Here is a 21,562-nt window from a genome sequence, read left to right on the forward strand (position 1 = left end):
TATCATTTACTATTGTTAATTTTCCAAAAGTGGTTTTCAGGAAAACTTATGACTTCGATACTTGGAGCTCTTAATGAGAGAAAATGGATACAGACACTAAAAGATACAGGGGAGACCTCAGATACCCAATTCTCCCTCATCTTATCCTTGACATTTCTCTCTTTTCCACTTGAATATTACAGGAAGTAACATGGTACAGGGGACTTGACTTTGAGAAAATTTGTTCTAGAAATTCAAAAGAAGTGGTTGTTAATAAAATGGCCAGGAAACTTCAGCCCTAGAATGACACAGTGAAGTAGTGAGAATTCTGAGCTGAAATATGATGTCTTTTTAATTCCCTAAATCTCACTGCAATCCAAATTGCTGTTTCTCAGGATGTGTGTGTGTGTGTGTGTGTGTGTGTGTGACCTGTGGCAATATAATGAACCACATCAAAGGCTTCATGTTCAGAACTCTTTATTTACTTTTGGCTTTTCAAAGAATGCATGGAAAACAATGGTTGGTTCTGAAGCATGACATGAGCCAAGGCTGACTGATTCAAAATCTGACAGTCCTCTGAGGGATTTTTGCTTTGTCTAATCCAACCCTGAAGTGTCTCCCTCCCCTAAACCTGCTCATTTCTGGTCTGCTCTCCATCTGCCACCTCTGAGGCCATTCCAATTTTAAGACTACTGTTGAGGCTGCAACAGCGTTTCTAGGCTGTGCATTCCTCAAAGCACTGTCTACACCAGTGCATTCCAGTCTAGATGAAAAGACAAGAGCTGAAAGCCAGTAAAGCTTGGCTTATTGGGTCCCTTTAGGTTGTGTCATTAGATCTTTCTTAAAAGGCTAATAACTTGTCTGTGTTATTACAAATTTCCAAACTTTGCACTGCATTCTACGTGGTTTTTACATTAATTTTTGGGAGAAATACTTCCATTGCTAGCTGAGAAACAGGTCTTAGGAGCAAGCAGAGGTTCTTCTTCACAGCCTAATTAAGAGTGGGACGTTCATGGTTAGGGCTGCTTGTAGCAGGTGGTGAGGGCCACAAGCAGTGCAACTGGAAACAGGGCTGTGGCCACACACCACATCCTGAAGAGAACAGGGGGCGCATCGAGCTCTTAACCACAGCGCTGAGTGACAGACAGGGCTGTGCCACACTCCCTCTAAAGGTAAACTATGGCGTGGGTGTGCATTGAACTGGGTAAGGCTTACCATCCACCCACTTTTGAATGCGATGTTTTAATGTGGACTACAGCAGGCATGTCAGCTCTTCCTGCACACCAGCCTCCCAATGCTCTGGGCTTCTGATTGGTCAGAGAGTTCTTAAAGGGCCAACTGCAGTCAGTTTGGATACTAGCTTGGATAGCCTAAAATAACCTTCTAGTTGAAGCACATAGGTTCAGGTATGACTAAGCTGGTCTCATGTTTTCTGAGTTCTGGCTCTGAAAGAAACTTACGAGGGACCCTAATTCTAACCATGTGAGCTGGGAAAGCTCTCATGCACCCTCGCTATATATAGCCCATCATGGATTGTCAAAATCAATGACCACATCCCTGCCCCTTGAACTCTTCCAAATGAATTCTGGGGCCAGATTAAAAAACACACTTGCTACCCACACAAATCTATCTCAAAAGCAGAAAACTTAGTACAAGATGGGACTTTAACTGTGAGAAACTAGTCTAACGCCTCAAGGAGTCAGAAGAAAATACTTAGGGGATGAGTGTTTGGCAGATGAGACAAAGTAATTAGAACTGCTAGACAAAAACATTTGGATTTGGACAAAAAACAGAAGCAGAACTTTGAAGAGGAGAGTGATGGGAAAGATGAGAGAACCAAAGAAAACTGCTGGTGACCTGAATGAGAAGAGTCCAAAGGGGGTTGGGTGACTAACAGAATACTCCAGAAGTGACAGTGTTGACTTTGGAGTCTAGATCAAAACGGGCACTGTAGCCGTGGACTCGTTCGTTGGAATTACTTGCTCTGTGGGAAGCTGGTCCTTCAGCGAATCTACAAGTGCCTTATGATTCTTGACATTTCTGCCTGCCAAGTAATCTAGTATTCCCTGCCATTTATTCTTTTCTACCAAATTTAAGAATATCTCTTAGAACAATGTACTAAACTTTCTTTATATTTCAACTAGGTAAATCAAAATCATTTAAATCATAAGGTATTCATATTGATACTGCCGGAATAATCTAAATCTGTAAATCACAAAGAATTTATAGCACTACTGCTGAAATAAGCTGCTAACCATCAGATGAAAGAAATCCAGAGTTTTCATAATTTCCACCATCTCAAAGTCTGGAAAGGGAAACTGCCTGAATGAAGTCAAAAGTACTCAAACCTTGCCCCTAGTTTTACTTACCATGAGGTACCCTGTATTGACTTGCAAGGAAAACCAATAATTGTTGCTTTCTAAGGCAGAGTGTGAGGTTGCTTTCAAGGGCATTTACTAGTGCTATCACTATTGGCATGCTGGTTAACTTCTCAGAGCCTCAGTTTCCTCCCATGTAAAACTGGACTCCCACCATCTCTCTCTAGGCATCTAATATCTGGCACAGAACTGTTGCTCACAACGTGTTCTCCATCTTCCCAGGGACAGTCACTGAATCTTTCAGAATCACTTTGATTCACTGCTTCCTCCTTTTTCCAATTCATGAAGCAGCTGAAGTCTGCACCATACATGACATATTAATCTAACTGTTGGGTTAGCTCTGGCCTCTCTCTTGAATTTCTGGAGACCCTAATTGAGCTTGTGGCTAACACACTACTACTGTGATCTACAAATGCCACTCAAAACATAGTAGAAATGCCAATAAATATTTGTTGAATGAACTGTACTGTTTTAAAAAAATTATAGAGCACTAAAACTCATTATACAAATTGGCGAAACTTAAACATCTCTCTAGGCATTCTTTTCCAATAAATAAATAATCAGTGACCTGAAAGTGGTTTGTAAGTGGTTCATGTGACTCTTGCTTTGCTTCAGTGATTCTTATCTGTAGTAGCCAGTTTCCAGGATGGCTCTTGTGGTCATCACCTCCTGATATCTATCCCTCCCACACTGAAGCGGAATTGGCTCTGGGTGAGCAATACAATTGTAGGAGTGACACTGGTGACTTCAGAGGCTAGATCAAAAAGACACACTACAGCTATGGCATTGCTCTCCTGAATTACTTTCTCTGAGGGAAGCCTGTCACCACGTCTGAAGCAGGTAATACGGAAACTACCTTTCAATCACTTATATAGTGGTATGGTTTGGATAACATTTCGAGTGTCTTCCAGAAGTCCATGTGATAAAGGCTTAATCCAGAGTCTTACATTAATGGATTAAGGATGGAACTTAATCAATTTATGGTGTCTGAAGGTTGGGCACTGGAAGGTGATTAGACTGGATTAGGCTGTTAGGGTGGAATCCCCGTGATGGAATCCTGGTGGCTTGATCAGAAGAGACCTTCCCTGTCTCTCTGTTTCTCCTGTCTGCAGGGTGACCCTCCTTTCACAGGCACTCCATCCTCTGCTGCCCTCATCAGATGCCAGATCAATGGGATGGCCCAGTATTGGATTGTGACCCTCCAAAAATGAGCTGAAATAAACTTCCCTTCAGAAGTAGCTTCTCTCAGAGATTTTAACTGTAGTAATGACAAACTGTCTAAAATAAGCCGCATCTCATTTTCGTTCTCTAAATTCTTCAAACTGTGTGTTTGCTTTTTATTTGTTTGTTCTAAGTAATTCCCTCCTGGAACATGCCAAGTTGTCAAAGTAAATTTGATGGGCATTCTAGAAGCCAAATTACTCTGTAATCGATGGCCATGTAACCCTGGATGAATCACTGTCCTTAACTAAATGATATCAAGCATCCCAAAATGAATAGCAGAACAAGAGACAGACACTTTGGGAAGTTTCACTTTTGTTTTAGAAACATCAGCAAGCATCAGAGAGAATTTATGCAACTAACATGAAATAAAGTACACACTGGGGATTGTGAGAAATGGCGAAGTACTTCTATTAATTTCAGACAACGATTTCCTGATAATTAAAGTGCTCAGGCTGGATGAAACTTGATTTTGATTCTCTTTTTCAGACTCCCATTGGTTTAGGTATGCAACGAAGGGTAGTGCTTCATGTAAATCTGGTTCTCCCGGTGTACACACTTAACTTTCCTTTAGTTAGTTTACAGACTAACTAGAGAATCCTAGACATAAAATTGGTTTCATAATTCTTTATGTCAATATAACTTTTCATTTAGTCAGGAAGCTTATTTGGCTCTTCCCAGGATTCCCTAAATTCATTATGAAGTGCTTCAAACAATGCACTACTATGAATCTGAACAGTGGCAGGAAAGGAAAATGAGAAGTAGAGTGAATTAAAGTTCATTCTGTGCTTATTGTGAACTTCTCTGGGTCTCAGTTTCTTCAACTTTAAAATAAAGGGTCTCAACCCATAGGTGATCATGAAATTCTATTCCAGTTCTGTGATGTTCAGTAAGAAAGCTGCTATGAGAAAACTTTCGAGCGTTGTTTTCCTCTAGTCTTGATAAAGATGGACTGAGAATAAGTCATTCACCAATGATTTTACAGACAGTTTGGACCAACATCTTATGAGCTTACCACAGAGTGTCATATCTCTATCACTAGCTGTGGGGAATTAAACTTTTGAACATAACTACGGCCAATCACACTAACAATAAAGCTGAGATGTAACTAGTTCATGAAATAATCATAAGGAAGTATAATATGTATATTGTCCACTAACTTCCTCCCTTTACAGAAATAGAGAAATGAGGGCTTGCTGAAGAGACTGTTGCTACATTTACTTGAACTCTATTGAATTTCCTCAATACCCTGCTTAATTTCCTTTTTTTTCTGAATATAGTTGGTTGGTGTCATGCAAGAATCTACTAACACTGATGAATGATACTGGAAGAGTGAAGATCAAGAATTGTTTTGAGTCTGAAATTTGACATCACCCTCTTGAACAATACAGCCTTAGTTGGCATAAACTACCCATACAGGTAAGGTTGATTGTTTATTCATTTTTAACTTAAAAGTTAACTATGTGAACACTCTTAATAGGACTATAATTTAAATTTTTAAAACTGATCGACAAAAATAGTGAGTATATTAATTATGTAGATAATTGGTAGTAACTGTTAGAGTGGTAGAACATTTTCCACTGGTCCAATCAGCAGAGACACATGTGTGTGCATGGGTGACTTGAGACAGATATTCTGCTGAGGGGAATGTGGACTTGGAGACATTTCATGGAAAACAATTCTGTATCTGTAACGTGTAATTTTTATTTGATTTCTTAAGTATATGGTATTTTCTACATTTGAGAAACAAATTATCTAGTGGTTCTATAATCAAGGTTTATTTTTAAAGGAGAGATACAAGTATACAAGTACAAAGTAGATACAAGTATGGGAAACCAAAAATGATGAAGTTGCTGTCATTTGCTATACTGAGGTTCCCAGAGACTCATTGTCATCCGTCTGACAAAGCTAACCGCTGTAAAAGTTTTTTTTTGTTTTAACTTCCTTTGGTTCAGAAGCACATGTGATCAATATTCACACAGAAGCACCATTACCTTTGCAGTTTTTACTATATCATGCATTATCTATCCAAGGCAGGGACTAGTGTTTTTCTTTAATATCATAAAGGGAGCTCCATTCATTATGTAAAATCGAAATTTAACATTCATTATGTAAAGTCAAAATTTAACATACAATAAATGTTTCCTAAGAAACACATTTGGCTCACTTCACTCTCTCTTCGACAAATTTGTAAATCAGTGAAGTTACAGAATAGGTTCTGCATATCCATAATTGGGTCCATAACAACTGCAACCAGATTCTGACTTCAGCAGGCTGCACTGAATTCTGATGTGAAGCAGGTGGATTACTTTTATTTTTTTTAAAGATTTGTTTATTTATTTGAAAGGCAGAGTTACCGAGAGGCAGAGGCACAGAAAGAAAGAGAGAGAGAGAGAGAGAGAGAGAGGTGTTCCATCTGCTGGTTAATTCCCAAAATGGCCACAATGGCAAGAGCTGGGCTGATCAAAGCCAGGAGCCAGGAGCTTCTTCTGAGTCTCCCACATGGGTGCAAGGACCCAAGGACTCAGGCCATCTTCTGTCGCTTTCCCAGGCACATTAGCACGAGCTGGATCAGAAGTGGAGCAGCTGGGACTCGAACCAGAACCTATATGGGATGCTGGCACTGCAGGTGCCGGCTTTACCCACTATGCCACAGCACTGGTCCCAGGTGGATTACTTTCTAAGTGAAAACTGCAGAAAAATGACAGAGACACTGGTGGACATTAATCGAGGGTCTCAGTATTTGAACTCAGAGACACTGCACAGCCCTTAAGATTTCAAGACTTTGGGTGTAAATTGTTTGGCTTAAAAAACTATTTCAAAATTGTAGTACTACATTTTTTGGAGAAAAACCCATTTCTATAATCCAAGATGCAGAAAATACATAGAACTTTTACTCCAAAGATGGGCTGGGAGTACAACATCCATGAGGGGCTGCAGGCATATATGAAGCTCAGGAGGCTGTGTATGGTAACGTTTTTATGTTTACCAAAAGGAGAAAATATGAATTACAAAAAAGATTAAGAGGGTAGAGATGTAGTACCCACAAAGCTGTGGTGAAGAAATGCAGAGAAATGTAGCACATTCTGAAAAGAGCTCACAATTGTTATTTACTCAGGATCTGGTAACTTTTCTTTGTTATTCTCAGTTGAAAGAAATAAAAAAATAAGGAGGAAAATAAGAATGAAAAGAAGTTTATATTACCTCTTAAGTACCTCATATGTACCCTTTGAAGAAATAAAGATTTAAAAAAGAAAAAAATCATATCTACATTTATGCTGAGGTTAAAATATTTTATTCTCTGAAACAAAATATTCTGCTGAAAAATCCAGCTGCCAAATGGCACATAAGAACACATGAGGGCGCTCTAACCAACAAGCACAGTGACTGTAGTTCTGACATGCAATTTTAAAGTTATCTTTTTATTGAAATATGATAGTTTAGCATTAAATATTCTAAGTGAGAAATTACTGATGCGCTTTGGTAATGACTCTGGGTCTATCTTTGGTTGCTATACTTTCTTTCTGTTCAATTCAGGACCCTGCCTGGGGTTTTGTTCATGTAGAATTTTCTTCTGAAATATGAAAAGAGATTCTTTTTCCTTTTACCTAGAAATTTTTAAGATTCTTTTAATATTAGTAGATTATAGATAAGTGTTTTTACTTAGTCATGAAATGACACTGTCTTGAAATTATTTATGTATAATTAATGTGCTTATTAAAAACCACTGTTTTCTCTATTAATGTGGTCAAAAAATATTTTTGTAACATTTTCCTTGGGAAATCATATATTATTGGCATAGGCCTTAAAATCATATTTCTACAGAAAAAATCAATCATCACATACACATTGTTTTACAACCTAATCACTACAAATTCTTGTAATATAAAATGATAAATTCCAAGTACTTAACTATTTGCATCAAATTTTGCTTTTCAGACAAAGGCATTATCCATCTCAATAAGTAATTACTTTAATTTCAACTGAATAATCGTGACTAGAAAAGGTAAGAAGGCATCTATACTTTCCTTTTCACCCAATATATTTTTTGTTGGAATTTTCTCTCATCCAATGCATTTTTTTACTTTTCAGCTTAAATGCAAACTATACTTTAAATAAACGCCTGCGATTTTGTTCTAGCTCCTGTAACAAAATTCAAGAAGATCTGACATAAATGAGTAACAATTCAACATGTATTCAGCCATCCACAATCTCATCTGTGGCTTTACCAATCATTTATGCCTTCCTTTGTATTGTCGGTCTCTTTGGAAACACACTTTCGCAATGGGTGTTTTTAACAAAAATAGGTAAGAAAACCTCAACACACATCTACCTGGCACATCTTGTGACTGCAAACTTACTTGTGTGCAGTGCCATGCCTTTCATGGGTATCTATTTCCTGAAAGGTTTCCAATGGGAGTATCAATCTGCACAATGCAGAGTGGTCAATTTTCTGGGAACTCTGTCTATGCATGTAAGTATGTTTGTCAGCCTCTTAATTTTAAGTTGGATTGCCATAAGTCGCTATGCTACCTTAATGAAAAAGGATTCTGTGCAAGAGACCACTTCGTGCTATGAGAAAATATTTTATGGTCATTTACTGAAAAAATTCCGCCAGCCCACCTTTGCTAGAAAACTATGCGTTTACATATGGGGACTTGTACTGGGCATAATTATTCCAGTTACCATATACTACTCAGTCGTGGAGGCTGCAGAAGGAGAAGAGAGCCTGTGTTATAATCGGCAAATGGAATTAGGAGCTATGATCTCTCAGACTGCGAGTCTCATTGGAACCACATTTATTGGATTTTCATTTTTAGTTGTGGTAACATCATACTACTCTTTTGTCAGCCATCTGAGAAAAATTAGGACCTGTACATCCATTGTGGAGAAAGATGTGACTTACAGTTCTGTGAAAAGACATCTTTTGGTCATCCAGATTCTACTAATAGTTTGCTTCCTTCCATATACCATTTTTAAACCCATTTTTTATGTTCTACACCAAAGGGAAGACTGTCAGCAACTGAATTATTTAATAGAAATAAAAAACATTCTCACCTGTCTTGCTTCAGCCAGAAGTAGCACAGATCCCATCATATTTCTTTTATTAGATAAAACATTCAAGAAGACACTATATGATCTCTTTACAAAATCTAATTCACCACATATACAATCATATGGTTGACTTATAAATGGAAAACACCACAAAACAGAAAAGTGTTCATGTGACTCTATTAGAGACACCAAACTCTATGATTAACAAACAGTTCGTAGCTTAGTTGACAACAGGCATCAAGAAAATGGTTTTGATGTTTAAAACTAACCAAATAAATACATTAACAAAACTCAATGTAAAGTTCTTGTACTGAAAGTAGAGATGGCAGACTTTAAGGTCAAGCATATTGAAAGAATCCAACTGCAAGTTAAACCAACAGACTATTTTTTTCAACTGTGGATACTTCTGATCAGAACACAGATTTTCATGACTGTAGGATAAAGAAGCAAATGGTTTATGACTTGTCTGCCTTCTAGTAGTTAGAATACATGAGTCTGTCTATGGCTAGTGTTTGCCTTGTTGGTAACTTTAAAAAACTTCAAACATAAAAGAAAAAAAATGAACAAGATATCCTCACTTAAGTCTTGTCCTAAATGCCTAAGTAAAGACACGGTGTCAAAATCCAAGGTTTTATAAACACCTTATTTATCTGATATTATCTAGTTCATGTTACTGGGAGAAGCAATAGTCATTGATTCTAATATTTATTAAGCAGATATCACTTATAGAGATTTTTAAATATTTAGATTAGGCATTGTCAAAATAAAAGCTAATCTAATGTTATTATGCATTCATCTTCACATTTTGTGTATTTTCCTCTGTGTTCAATATAAATACTGTTGTTATTAATGGTTAATGGTACCAGGCATGTAGATATATTCAGTTAATTTTTGTGAAATGAATGGACAAGTGATAAAGCAATGTAATAGTGTTGTACTTAAGACATTGGTCTTTGGAGTCAGGCTCATGGGGTTCAATCCTGGCTCCACCTCTTACTTGGTAGACAGTTTTAGGCAAGTTGCTTCACCTTTTTAAGTGTTGATTTCTTTATTTGTAGAACAGAAAATTCTACCTTACTCACAGGTACCATTCTTAAGTCAGATGATGTTATATTTCGAGTAGCTATCACTTAGTGAGCACTTGGTGTGTGCCAGGCACTCTGCTTATACGCTCTGTATTCATTATTGTAATCATCACAACTCTAAAGTATGCCAATTGACTGATGAAATAACTGAGTACATAGTTATATTACAAAATTTTTTCCAATGCCTAAGTAAATATTTAAAGAATAAGAATTTCTTAATGTTATTTCTTTCTTCTACGTTATCTTGTCAGTAAGACAAATGAAGATGACTATATTCTGTATTATATACATTATAATTAAAAAAATAAAAACAACAAAATGTGTGTTCTATCTCCCCAAAGAGCTCATAGGCAACTCTGGAACTATAACCAATTTTCTATTTCTACTCCTGTGATATCTGCAGTCTCATCTCAGATCAGAACCAAACAAGAACAGCTGAATAAAAATCAACCATTAAGTGTAACCTGCTTGAACAGTCAACCTTTTTTCTCCATATAGTTAATTCCTTCAATGCTCAACAAGAAGATGAAGTTTACGTGCTATAGGCTGAATATTCTTACCCAAAATGCTTGCGATCAGAAGTATTTCAGATTGCAGAGTATTTTGGATTTTGGAATATCTGCAAAAGATTTTTACTGAGTGACCTAATCAGAAAATCTGAAATGCTCCAAAACCTGAAACTTTTTGAACATCATGTCAGTGCTCAAAAAGTTTCAGACTTTAGAGCATTCAACCTGTACTTTCAAAACTTTAATAATCTCATAGCATGTTTTGTTCCCGAATTAGAACTGTGGAAGCAATTCTCTGAACAGCTTTCCGAAGAGCTAAATCACTAGGAGTTATTCTGGCACACTTATGAAATTTTCATTAAAAATGAATGGAAAAAAAACCTCCATTTTTACTTCAGTGCTGCACTGAGAGATGAAAATGTTCAGAGAAAAGTCTGAGTGCATTCTGGCTCTAAGAATCTGCAATGCATACCCTGTACTAGTAGTGACCAGATTTCTGGCTCATTAATTTGCAGAGACAAAGGACACATGGAAACTCCAAGTGACCTCCTTGAGTGCTGGCTGTAAAAGGAGGTGTCTGGTCCAGTGACCTCCTAGATGTGTGAATCACAGAATAACTCAAATTTCATCAGGAGAGAGTCTGAAATGCCCAGATTTCCCCACAGTTATAAAAGTAGTTTTATTTTTATCCAAGTTTTAAAACCAAAACTCATCAGACTTAGAAAACACTAAGAAGATGGGTACTTTTTAATTAACTTAAGCTACAATGTATTAAACCTCACTGCACTTAAGAGTTACAAAAATATTACATATAAAACTTCTAAAAATTAATACTAAAAATCTCCTTATAGTTCCATCTCCTACTTTAAATAAAATATAATTAGCAAAGTAGCATTTCCTATATTTAAAAAGAGCAGGAAAAGAGGTATGCAATTTGTCTTTATTTTCTGATAGAAAACTCCCATTTGAATGCTCTGTACTGAGTTCATTATTATCATGTTTACTTATATATTATAGAGACTTTCCTCAACAGTTGATTGTGAACCATGTTGAACTTTTTTGTGTAATGGAAGAAAGTTATTTAATTTCACAGTATTTCATATAAAATATCAATTTTTAACTTTACCCTAATTTCAAAGTTTGGATTTCATGCTGTTTTTCATGTATCTGTATGGGTTATAGTAAAAAACAAGTCTGTGGTTTTAAAAATCTCAAATTCTGACAGATAGGTCAACAAGATTATATTTTAGCTGTAGAAAACAGGCATAAAATACTTATGTCCTTTTTTATTCTGTTTATATTCATACTCTCATTAAGGCATTTCAGTAAGCTATTACTTAGGGACACAAACCGTGAATTAAGACTACAAGCAAAACTCAGGATCAACTCCTGAAACTGGAGGTTAATGTCCACTCCCTGTGTAGAAGAGGAAGATGGTCCATCGTGCTGACTTGGGAAGCACTCTCAGCCTCTCCCTGGCCTCCAGTTGACTGGGGTGGGAGCTGTTATGAGCAAGCGTGGGAGGACAAACTGAAAGGCAATCTTGCTAGCAAACCACAAGGGAGCACAGAGTGGACAGTGGCAATTTGCTAAGCATTTCAATGGTGCAGCCTAATGCAGTGATCCTTCCAATCAAATTGATATCAATGGGTAGACATACAGCTAGAGAGATTTTACACTGATGAAAAAAATCTCCTTGGTTATATCATACATGCTACCCTTGGCTCAGAAGGGCAGGAATAGTGAAAGCATTCACTCCTAATAAGCAAAAGAAACATCCTTTTAAAACAGACACACACAGAAATCAAAGAGTCGATTTTTACGGGGTAAAGACAGGTTGGGCAAAGAGAAGAATAGCAGTCAGAAATGCAAGATAAATTTATGATGATCTTATAATTCCTGAGATTTTTCTAAGCACATCCATTGAAATCCCACACTTCAAACCTGAAGGTACAAGTTCAACAACCTTACAAAGCAGTGTCAATAATTAACCAGTATGCTTCTTATAATAAAGAATAATAAACGTAAGTTTTGTTTGAATGAGAATTTACTTTTCTTTGTACAACATGAGGGACTTTTGGGAGTTGCGGTAACAGATGTAAAAGAAACATCAGTGACCCAGAGCAATAGAGGAAGGAATACTTTAAGAAATCCACAATGCCATGGTAACCAGTGTTACGTGATGAACACACATTTAATAAAGTCACGGCCTATGCAGGTGAAAAGAGAACCGAGACCAGGAGGGGCCTGAGGAGCAGCCAGGCGTGTTTACAGGGGTTACAAGGAAAACCATTTAAAGGAAGCATACCCAGAAACCCTTGGGTGGGAGGCCTCTAGCTGCATGTATGTGCTACAGTTCTGAGAAATAAGAAGTGAGCACCCAAACCTCCAGGGTCCAAGCCCCATTCAGAATGGAAAGTGATTGCATTTGTAGAATGTTGCAGCCTCAGGAGCTGCTTCATTTTAACTTCAGTTATGAAAAGTGTACAAGAGTGGGTCAGAGGGACAGAAAGGTTTAAGGAATGCTGCTTCTTCTCACACCCAGGAGCTAGGGGAGATGAGAATATTCCACAAACTCCTAGTAGAGCCAAAGAAGACAGGCAAGGAGTCAGGAATTGCATTTACCATGACAACTGCTATTTCTTTATAATGGATTTTTACATTTAGGGGTGAAAGGAAAAAAAAGAAAAAAAATCATTGAAACGGAATGGAAGCTTTCACATTATTTCAGAAGAAAAAGAATTAAAGGGAAGATGATAGAAAAATAGAAATTTGCATATATCTCTTAATGTTTGTTGTGAGGCAAAGCATGAGAAATCTAACATTATGACAGTGTGTTTTAACCAGGGGCAACTTTGTGCCCCAGGGGACATCTGGCAATGTCTGAGAATGTTTTTCGTTGTCACAACTGGGGGACGATGCCCTTGGCTTCTAGTGGGATTGGCAGGATATTATGAAACGTCTCACAATACCCTGGGGAGCCTCCCACAACTATCTGGCCCAAATGTCACTACTGTGGCTGTACATATACCCTGTACTATGATGACACATCTCCCCAAATTTCAAAGAATTATACAATTCCTTTTTATGCAATTACATGTGAAATTGCTTCTCCCAAAGGTTCCACTACAGGCCACATGGTACTATATACTCAAATCTAACCTATATAATCCTTTTTAGACTCAATGATGATGATTTCCCAAGAAATGCTATCCAAGGATTTCACCTCCTCTTCGGGGGTAAGGGATGGTGCATTTTCGGCTGTATGCAGAATAGCTACATTATGTTAGGGCAACTATTACCTTGTTATTGTCTTTATGTGGAAATTAAGTACCATTTAAGGAGATGTGTATCGGCATTAAGTTGATAAGGGGTAGCCTTGTAATGGTTAATTTTATGGTGTCCACTTGACTGGGTGAAGGAATACCTAGAAACTTGGAAAAGCCTTATTTGGGTATGTCTGAGAGGGTGTTTCCAAATGAGATTAGCATATGAGTCTGAATGCACTGGGTGGTAAGACCCAATGGGCTGGGGGTCTGCAGAGACTAAATGGGAAGGTGATTTTGGGACGTGCTCAACTCCTGTCTTGAATGTCAGCTGCTGGCCTTGGGACTCCCGGAGCATACCAGTGACCCCCTTGCTGGAACTTAGGCTTTTTGGCCTCAAACTGAGACTCATATCCTTGGCTTGTCTGATACTGAGGCCTCTGGACTTGGACTAAGCCTACACAACCAGCATTCCAGGCTCTCCAGCCTGCAAATGACCCATTGTGGGACCTCTCAACTGCCACAATTGCATGAGTCAAACCCCCTAATAAATTCTTCATTTACTTAAATAAAAGAGAAATACCTAAGAAGTAAAGAAAAAAGCATTATTAGTAATATAGTATTAAGACCGTTGGGAAATCTAATGCTTTTGGATCATTGTTTAGGATGAGGAAGTGGGGGGGGGGGAGAGAGAGAAAGGGGGGAAGGAGGGAAGGAAGGAGGAAGGGAAAGAGGAAAAATAGGAGCAAGGAAAGGAATTTGAGAATATTCTTTGCTAGATGAGACAATTAAATAATCTAAACTTTTTTTTTAAAGAGAAATGAGGTGGTGTAGTAGTCTTTATTTCCTTTACTAGGTATAATGAAAGAGAATTTGAACAAAAACATTAACTACAGGAACCAAAGTCTACATACAAACTGAATGTACATATAGACAAGTCACTGAAAATATAGCTGAATGCAAATAAAAGCTCTTAGGCTGCTTATTGGCAAATACACTAAGTGAGAAATTTAAATGATTAGCTACATGAGATGTATTGTAATTAAAGTTTTACAAAGATCCCTATGTTGGAATACTCCTATAACACAGTCCTGAGCAAGTTTTACCTAAGTTATCAAGTTATATTAGAGAATCCTGTTGAAAAAAACCTTCAAAATCCATCTGAAATCTAACTACTTTTTTTTTTAAACCACCTGCATTGCTACCACTCTGTTCTGAGTCAGGCAGGTTCATCTCCTGTCTCTCTGCTTCTACCCTTGAGCCCCTGTGCAGTGTATTACCAAAAAAAAAAAAAAAAAAAAGCTACACAGCCTCATTACCACAGACAGTCAGATCACAGTCTGTCATGGTCCCAAACTCTGGTGACTCCTCATTTTTCTCCTGGTGAAAATTCAAGCCCCTTTCCTCTTTTCTCTCTGACCTCTCTACTCTTTGCTCATTTTGCCTTACCCACAGTTTGCTGTTCCTCCAACATGCCACCTAAGTTCCTGTCTCAGTACCCCAACACTGGCTCTTCCTTTTACCTGGAACTCTCTTCCCTTGGATAGCAGCTTAGCCCACTCCATCTTGTTCTCCAAGTCCTTGGCTTGATGGCATCTCAACGTGGCCTGCTTTGCCCACCCTATTTAAAATTGTGGCTCCTTCCCTAGCACTCCCTAGCCTTCTGACACTCTAGTTTTTCTGCAGTATTTCCTATACTAGAATAGTTTACTTCTTTCTGCTTATTGATTATTATCTGTCTCCCTGAACTAGAACGTCAGTTCCATGAGGGTAGTGAGTTTGTCTGTTTGGTTCACTGATGTAACTCCAATTCCTAAGACACTGCCTACACACAGGAGACACTCAACACCTATATTTCAGACAAATGTCTTTTTTTTTTAAAAGATGTATTCATTTATTTGAAAGTCAGAGTTACACAGAGAGAAGGAGAGGCAGAAAAGGAGAGAAAGAGAGGTCTTCCATCCACTGGTTCACTCCCCAATTGGCCGCAATGGCCGGAGCTGCACCGATTTGAAGCCAGGAGCCAAGAGCTTCTTCCAGGCCTCCCATGTGGGTGCAGGGGCCCAAGGACCTGGGCAATCTTCTACTGCTTTTCCAGCCCATGTCAGAGAGCTGGATTGGAAGTGGAGCAGCCGGGATTCGAACCAGTGCCCATACGGGATGCTGGCACTGCAGGCAGCCTTACCTGCTACACCACAGTGCCAGCCCCAAGACAGAGTGAGAAACATACACCAGGGGCTGGCAGTAGGTTAAGCTGCTACCTGCAATGTTGGCATCCCATATGGATACCAGTTCATTTCCCAGCTGTTCCACTTCTGATATAGCTCTCTGCTAATGGCCAGGGAAAAGCAGAAGATGGCCTAAATGTTTGGGCCCCTGCCACCCATGTGGGAGACTAGATGAAGCTCCTCACAGCTTTGGCCTGGCCCAGCTCTGGCCATTGCAGCCATTTGGGGAGTGAAATGGCAGATGGATGATCTCTCTGTGTGTCTCTCCCCCTCTATGTAGCTCTTTCAAATAAATAATTAAAAAAAACACCAAAATTCAAGATTGGCAATTAACGAAATGTGAAGATTCCATTTACTCCCATAAAACATATATGGCTGGTACTGAAGTAAAGACTATCATCATTAATGTGTGCTCTGTGTTGAGTCTCCCTGCCAACTGAATAGCACTGCTTCTTGTGGTTGTTTCTTCCTAATTAATTTACAGTTTGCGAATTACTTCTCTTCCTCAGTATGTGTCTGCATGGTTCCTGAAAATGGCTTGGTGTATCTTTTGGAAATAATAAGCTATTCTAATATAATCCAGCCCAAAATTGCCTTGGGACAGTTGCACACACCTTTTCTGTGACATGTCTTCTTATCTCTGTAGAACTACCAAGACCAGGCTCAAACATGTTCTTCTCCATGAAATTTCTCTGACTCTGTCTTCTAATGATATTCACAACACTCAGTCTCACAACCAATCATTTGACTGCTTATAAAGAAGGCCACCAACAAGTTCTCCCATTTCTGTACACACCTGGCACCCCTTCCAAGAAAAGATGGATCTATTTTTCCTCTGCTTGAACCCAGGCTAGCCTTGTGATCTTTTGGGGGCTAACATGACAAACAGGATGCAGAGGATGTGACACAGTAACATCCCTGAGCCTGGGCTCCAAGAAGTTTGCTCTTTTGGAACGCGGAGACATTGTCCTGCTGAAGATAGGGCTACATGTGGGGAGGGAGAAGCCTTGAATGAGACAATATGGAGAGGGCTCTGTCAGCTCCCAGCTGTTCAAGTCACAGCTGAGACAGCAGAAAAGGAAGTGAAGTCTTTGTGGAAACCAACTATGCGGCCTCAGCCAGCAGCCTGTGTCACAGAAGTGAGCAGTCCTCATGAAGCTCTGCAGAAACTACAGAAACCTGAGCAAATACATGGAAGCTGTTGTCTGAAGTCACTAAGTTGTGGCATGTGTTGATCTGCTGTAGGAGATAACAGATACACTGTTTTATTTCCCTACTAACACCATAATACTTTATGGCTCCAGGCATAGGAGTTTGCATCAAGAAGGTACTCAAATATTTGTTGAATAAATAAGCCAGAAGGTAATTTAGGAAGTGAAGTTAAATATTTGGATTCCACTTGGTTCTGAGTTATCATTATATCAAATATTCATCAAAAGTTGACCTTATTACCAGAAATATCACAGTAAAGTATGTTGTTCATAATTATTATATATTGATATAATGATCTTTCCAGAAGTCATTCAAAATAAAACTGCTCTGAGCAAAATAATTTTGAATGCAGTAGTATTACACAAATGAACAATCTGATACATTTTAAGTCTGCAACTTATCTATTTTATAATATATACAAGGAGATATAATTTACTCTGTATGTGAGAGCACTTCATAAAGTTCATGGAAAATAGAAAAAAGTATGAGTTTATTTTGGTATAAAAATTACTTTTATAATATATGCACAATGTATATTATGAAAAATCTATGCACGAATTTCAAAATTGTTTTTGTATCAAGATAAACTCATAGTCTATAAAAATGCACTTATTTGAGAGGCAGAGAAAAAGAGAGAGAGAGAGAGAAAAAAAATCAGAAGTCCCATCTGCTGGTTCTCCCCAAGTGCCTACAACAGTCTGGGGCTGGGTCAGGCCAAAGCCAAGGAGCCAGGAGCTCCACATGGGTCTCCCACCTGGGTGGCAGGAACTTAACTACTTTAAACAGCAGTATATTTTTTCTTGTTACATTTGAAAAGAATGAGATTTTTCTCAATGAATTTAGAATAATTTTGTACATATAACAGTATAATAATATATAATAATTTCGTACATATTTTGTAGATTTCTCCAGTGACTTTCATTTGCCATTGTAAGATTCCTTTAGATGGTTTTGGAATTGCTCACAATTTCCCTCAGCTTTTAACTACAAGAATTTCTGCAAAAACTGTTGAAACGTTATAGAAATTTAATTAAACTCTACTTAATTTTCTTAAAAATTTAAAATACATTGAGGAAGCCAGGACTTTAATAATATCTCTTGAGAGAATGAGCATTGGCTAGGAGAGATGCCAGTATAAAAGTATAGCCCATGGCCAGGGAGACCTCAGGGGCTCCCTGGTCATTCTGGGCCTTGGTACAGGCTGGGGATCAGTAGAAATACCCACTGGTCTCCTTTCTTGCCTGCCTCTATTTTCTTCTTGACACTGTAAAAGCTAGGGACACAGAATTCTAATTAAATTGCTAACAGTATCAAACAGACAGAAAGGCTGAATAATGATAATACTGATATTCTAAGGGTCCAAATTGGATTACAGTTATTGTTAGTAAAATGGCACAGTCTTATCTATGGTGCGATCTACACCCCGGACACCATCCTAGGCTCTAACCCCAGCAGCCATGGCTGGAAGCCAGGTGACCCCATGGCTCAACCACCGGTGTCAGCTCCACCCCCACCCTAAATGGGATTCACTGCTCTTACTTCCCTGCCCCCCCTCCAAGCGCAAACCTTTAAGAGGACCTGTTCCTGAGCACGTGGCTCTCTTTCTCTCTGTCTCCTGATATATCTCTCTCAATCTCTTTCTCTCCCTTGATCTCTCTCTTACATTCTTTGTCTCCCTCTTTTCCTTCTTTGCCTCTCCCCTCCGGTCTGTAGGGTTTCCCCACCAATAAACCCTTTCCCTTACTCCGGTGCTTGGTGTGTTTTGTGGCAGCCTTACAGTTATAATTATGATTTTATACTATTTAAAAATTTTCTACAGAGAAAATACAATGCTAACTATTCTACATTAAAATATAAGCATATGATTACTTTTACTATTTAAGCTAACATTCTAATTTTCCTTCCAATTAAGCCAGCATAGGATATTATTTGGTTTTTCCATTTTGTTAGGATTTTTCATTTCTCACACACACAATGGCAAAAGAGAAATAATAAATTTTAGGTTGTATGTATGTTTTAGTAAAACAAAGTCACTGAAATTATAAAAAGTGTTCCTATTAAGAATCAGTACATTGACCAGATATAAAGCATTTAAACAAAATGTTATTTGTAAATAAACGTAAGATGTTCTCTTAAAGAAATTAAAGAAAATTCTCTGACTACTACCATTGCTATGGTAGTTTCCCTTTGCAAACATTAAAGTCAGCGATAAAAAGGACTTACCTTCACATCACGGTGAATGATGTTGTTATCATGACAGTAGCGCAGAGCTTCCAGTATCTGTCTCATGTAATGGCTGTAACAAACAAAAGAAATGTAAAGCTGTAAACATGTCTTATTTTAAAACAGCATACAGTGATCCCAGTATAGAACTCCCACCTTCATAGCAACTGTCTGTGGACGCTTTCTATTTGAGCAGACAGGACTGGTTGGAAAGTGAGGCTTAATAATGAAAAAGTTGACAAACTCACATTTATGAGCTTCATGATGAAATAGTATTTCTATATTTTCTAGGCTAAGTCCAAAGGATTACTTAACGAACTGGGAGTAAAACTGAGCTGCAAACTCAACATTGAAGCTTAAAACATGAAAAAAAAAAAAAACCCTCCACAATTTTCCCATACACACTTACTTGTAGTTAGTTAAACTGGATTGCTCCTAAGTAAACAGTGCTCAGAGCTATCCTAAGGATGCTGACCATAGGCATAGGAGCCTTTTATTTGCCAGCAAAGCTGGCCCTTTATTCTTATTTCCATTTGTCTCTGAGGCCACATGATGGCAGGACCCTCCTCTATATACAATTTCTTTGTATAACATAATCAAGTTTCAGTTAGGGCATCCTTGAACAAAGCATGGCTAGTTCTAGGTTCATGTCCTAGGAAGTGTGAATTCCCAGAGTCAGCTGGGGCCTGCTAAGGATCCCTCATGGAGTACAGGTGAAGAAAAAAGGAAGGATTAGAATTTTAAAAAGTCACTAAAAAGTAGTAATAGGGCAAACTAGCAAGGGGATGACAGATACAAATATTCCTCAACTTATGATGGGGTTATGTTCCAACAAGCCAATTAACTGTAAATTGAAAATGTATTTAATACAGCCAGCTAACTACACATCAAAGTATAGTCTAAACTTACTTGAAATGTTGTCAGAATACTTACAATAACTTAAGAGTCAGGCATTGTGAGAGAGTACTGTACCCCATATTGCTAGTTCAGGAAAAGATAAAAATTTGAAACTTGAAGTACGACTTTCACTCAATGTGTACTGCTTTTGCACCCTCATGAAGTCAAAAAAGAAACTGTAAGTTGAACCACCGTAAGTTGTGAACTGTCTGTAGTTTACTCAGTATACTCTAAAATTTCTTTTCTCTATTTCTAAAATTCTCCTATTTCTCTTCTGAGTTTTCCATTTTCTGTTCTCTATTTTACTTGTTCTGTATCTGCGTTTCTCTTTTACCCCTATTATCTCTGCTCCTTTCTCATTTTTCCTTTTTCTTCCCAGGTACACAGAAATGCAACAGATTCAGCATTATTTATTGTACAGTATTCAATGAGTTTTGCTTTGTTTCCCGATCTTTTATTTCTGCTTTAAAATAAAAACTACCTCAACTTTTCTCCACCACTGTGGTGTTTGTGTTTGATTCTGTTCTTCTCTACATCTTCTCACAAGACTTTCAGGATCAAGAGATCCCTGGCCAAGAAAGAAATGCAAAATAATCCCATTCAGATAAAAACTGGCAATAAAATCAGGTGCAATTTAAGATGAGACATTGGAAAAGAATCAATCTGGGTCTATAATGAATTGCACATGACATGGCACACATATTCATGCCGTATCAAGGTCACTGACATGTCACCACAGCAAGCTGAAAACATCACCAGATTGCTGGCCATTTTTATTGGGAATATAATTTTTCTCTTTGTTTCTATGCTCTGTATTAGTAGGTTGGGTTAATTATAAATATGTGAAACCTTTTGAAAAAAAAAACAAGCAATTCAATAGTACTCACAAATGACTTTGTATGTGTGTTTATGATTCAAGTAAAAAAAAAAAATTCCCTACTTTTGTTTTACAATTAAAAGACATTTCAGGACCAGCATTGTGGTGTAGGGGGTTAAGTCACTGCCCGTGATGCTGGCATCTCATATGAACACCAGCTTGAGTGCTGGCTGCTCCTCTTCTGATCAAACTCCCTGCTAATGCAAGCAGAAGATGGGAAAGCAGCAGAAGATGGCCCAAATACTTGGGTCCCTGCCACCCACATGGGAGATCCAGATGGAATTCCAGTCTCCTGGCTTGGGCTTTGCCCAGCCCCAACCATTGCAAACATTTGGGGAGTGAATGAGTGAATGGACAATCTCTCTCTCTCTCTCTCTCTCTCTCTCTCTCTGACTCTGCCTTTCAAATACAATAAATAAACTTACAAAAGACATTTCCATCAACTTCCCTCTTTGGTCTAACCAAGCTCATTTGGTTCTAATTAGCATAATATTACATGCATTAAAATTGATTAGAAGGTTTCATTTGAAAAATGAAAGGAAGGAAGGAAAAAAAAATTAGATTTTGTTCCTCTACTTCTCATTATGTTCTCACAACTTGAAGCCAGGGAGCTGGGTTCATGCAGTCATTAG

General features: G+C 38.1%; 2 protein-coding genes across 2 annotated transcripts in view; one reads left to right on the forward strand and one right to left on the reverse strand.

The window, feature by feature from the left end:
• CASK (calcium/calmodulin dependent serine protein kinase) overlaps positions 1 to 21,562 on the reverse strand; it is a 368,265-nt gene that overhangs the window by 157,158 nt on the left and 189,545 nt on the right. The window contains 1 exon segment of the mRNA XM_070067495.1: positions 19,157 to 19,229. Coding sequence (XP_069923596.1) covers positions 19,157 to 19,229 — 73 coding nt within the window.
• On the forward strand, positions 7,628 to 8,782 carry GPR82 (G protein-coupled receptor 82). The gene has a single exon (XM_070067494.1). The coding sequence runs from the start codon at positions 7,753 to 7,755 to the stop codon at positions 8,761 to 8,763; it is 1,011 nt and encodes a 336-aa protein (XP_069923595.1). The 5' UTR covers positions 7,628 to 7,752; the 3' UTR covers positions 8,764 to 8,782.

The sequence above is a fragment of the Oryctolagus cuniculus genome, chromosome X, assembly GCF_964237555.1.
Source record: "Oryctolagus cuniculus chromosome X, mOryCun1.1, whole genome shotgun sequence".
Lineage (NCBI taxonomy): Eukaryota > Metazoa > Chordata > Mammalia > Lagomorpha > Leporidae > Oryctolagus > Oryctolagus cuniculus.

Coding starts and splice junctions, on each gene's coding strand:
- GPR82 (XM_070067494.1), top strand. CDS start 7,753: ATGAGTAACAATTCAACATGTATTCAGCCATCCACAATCTCATCTGTG.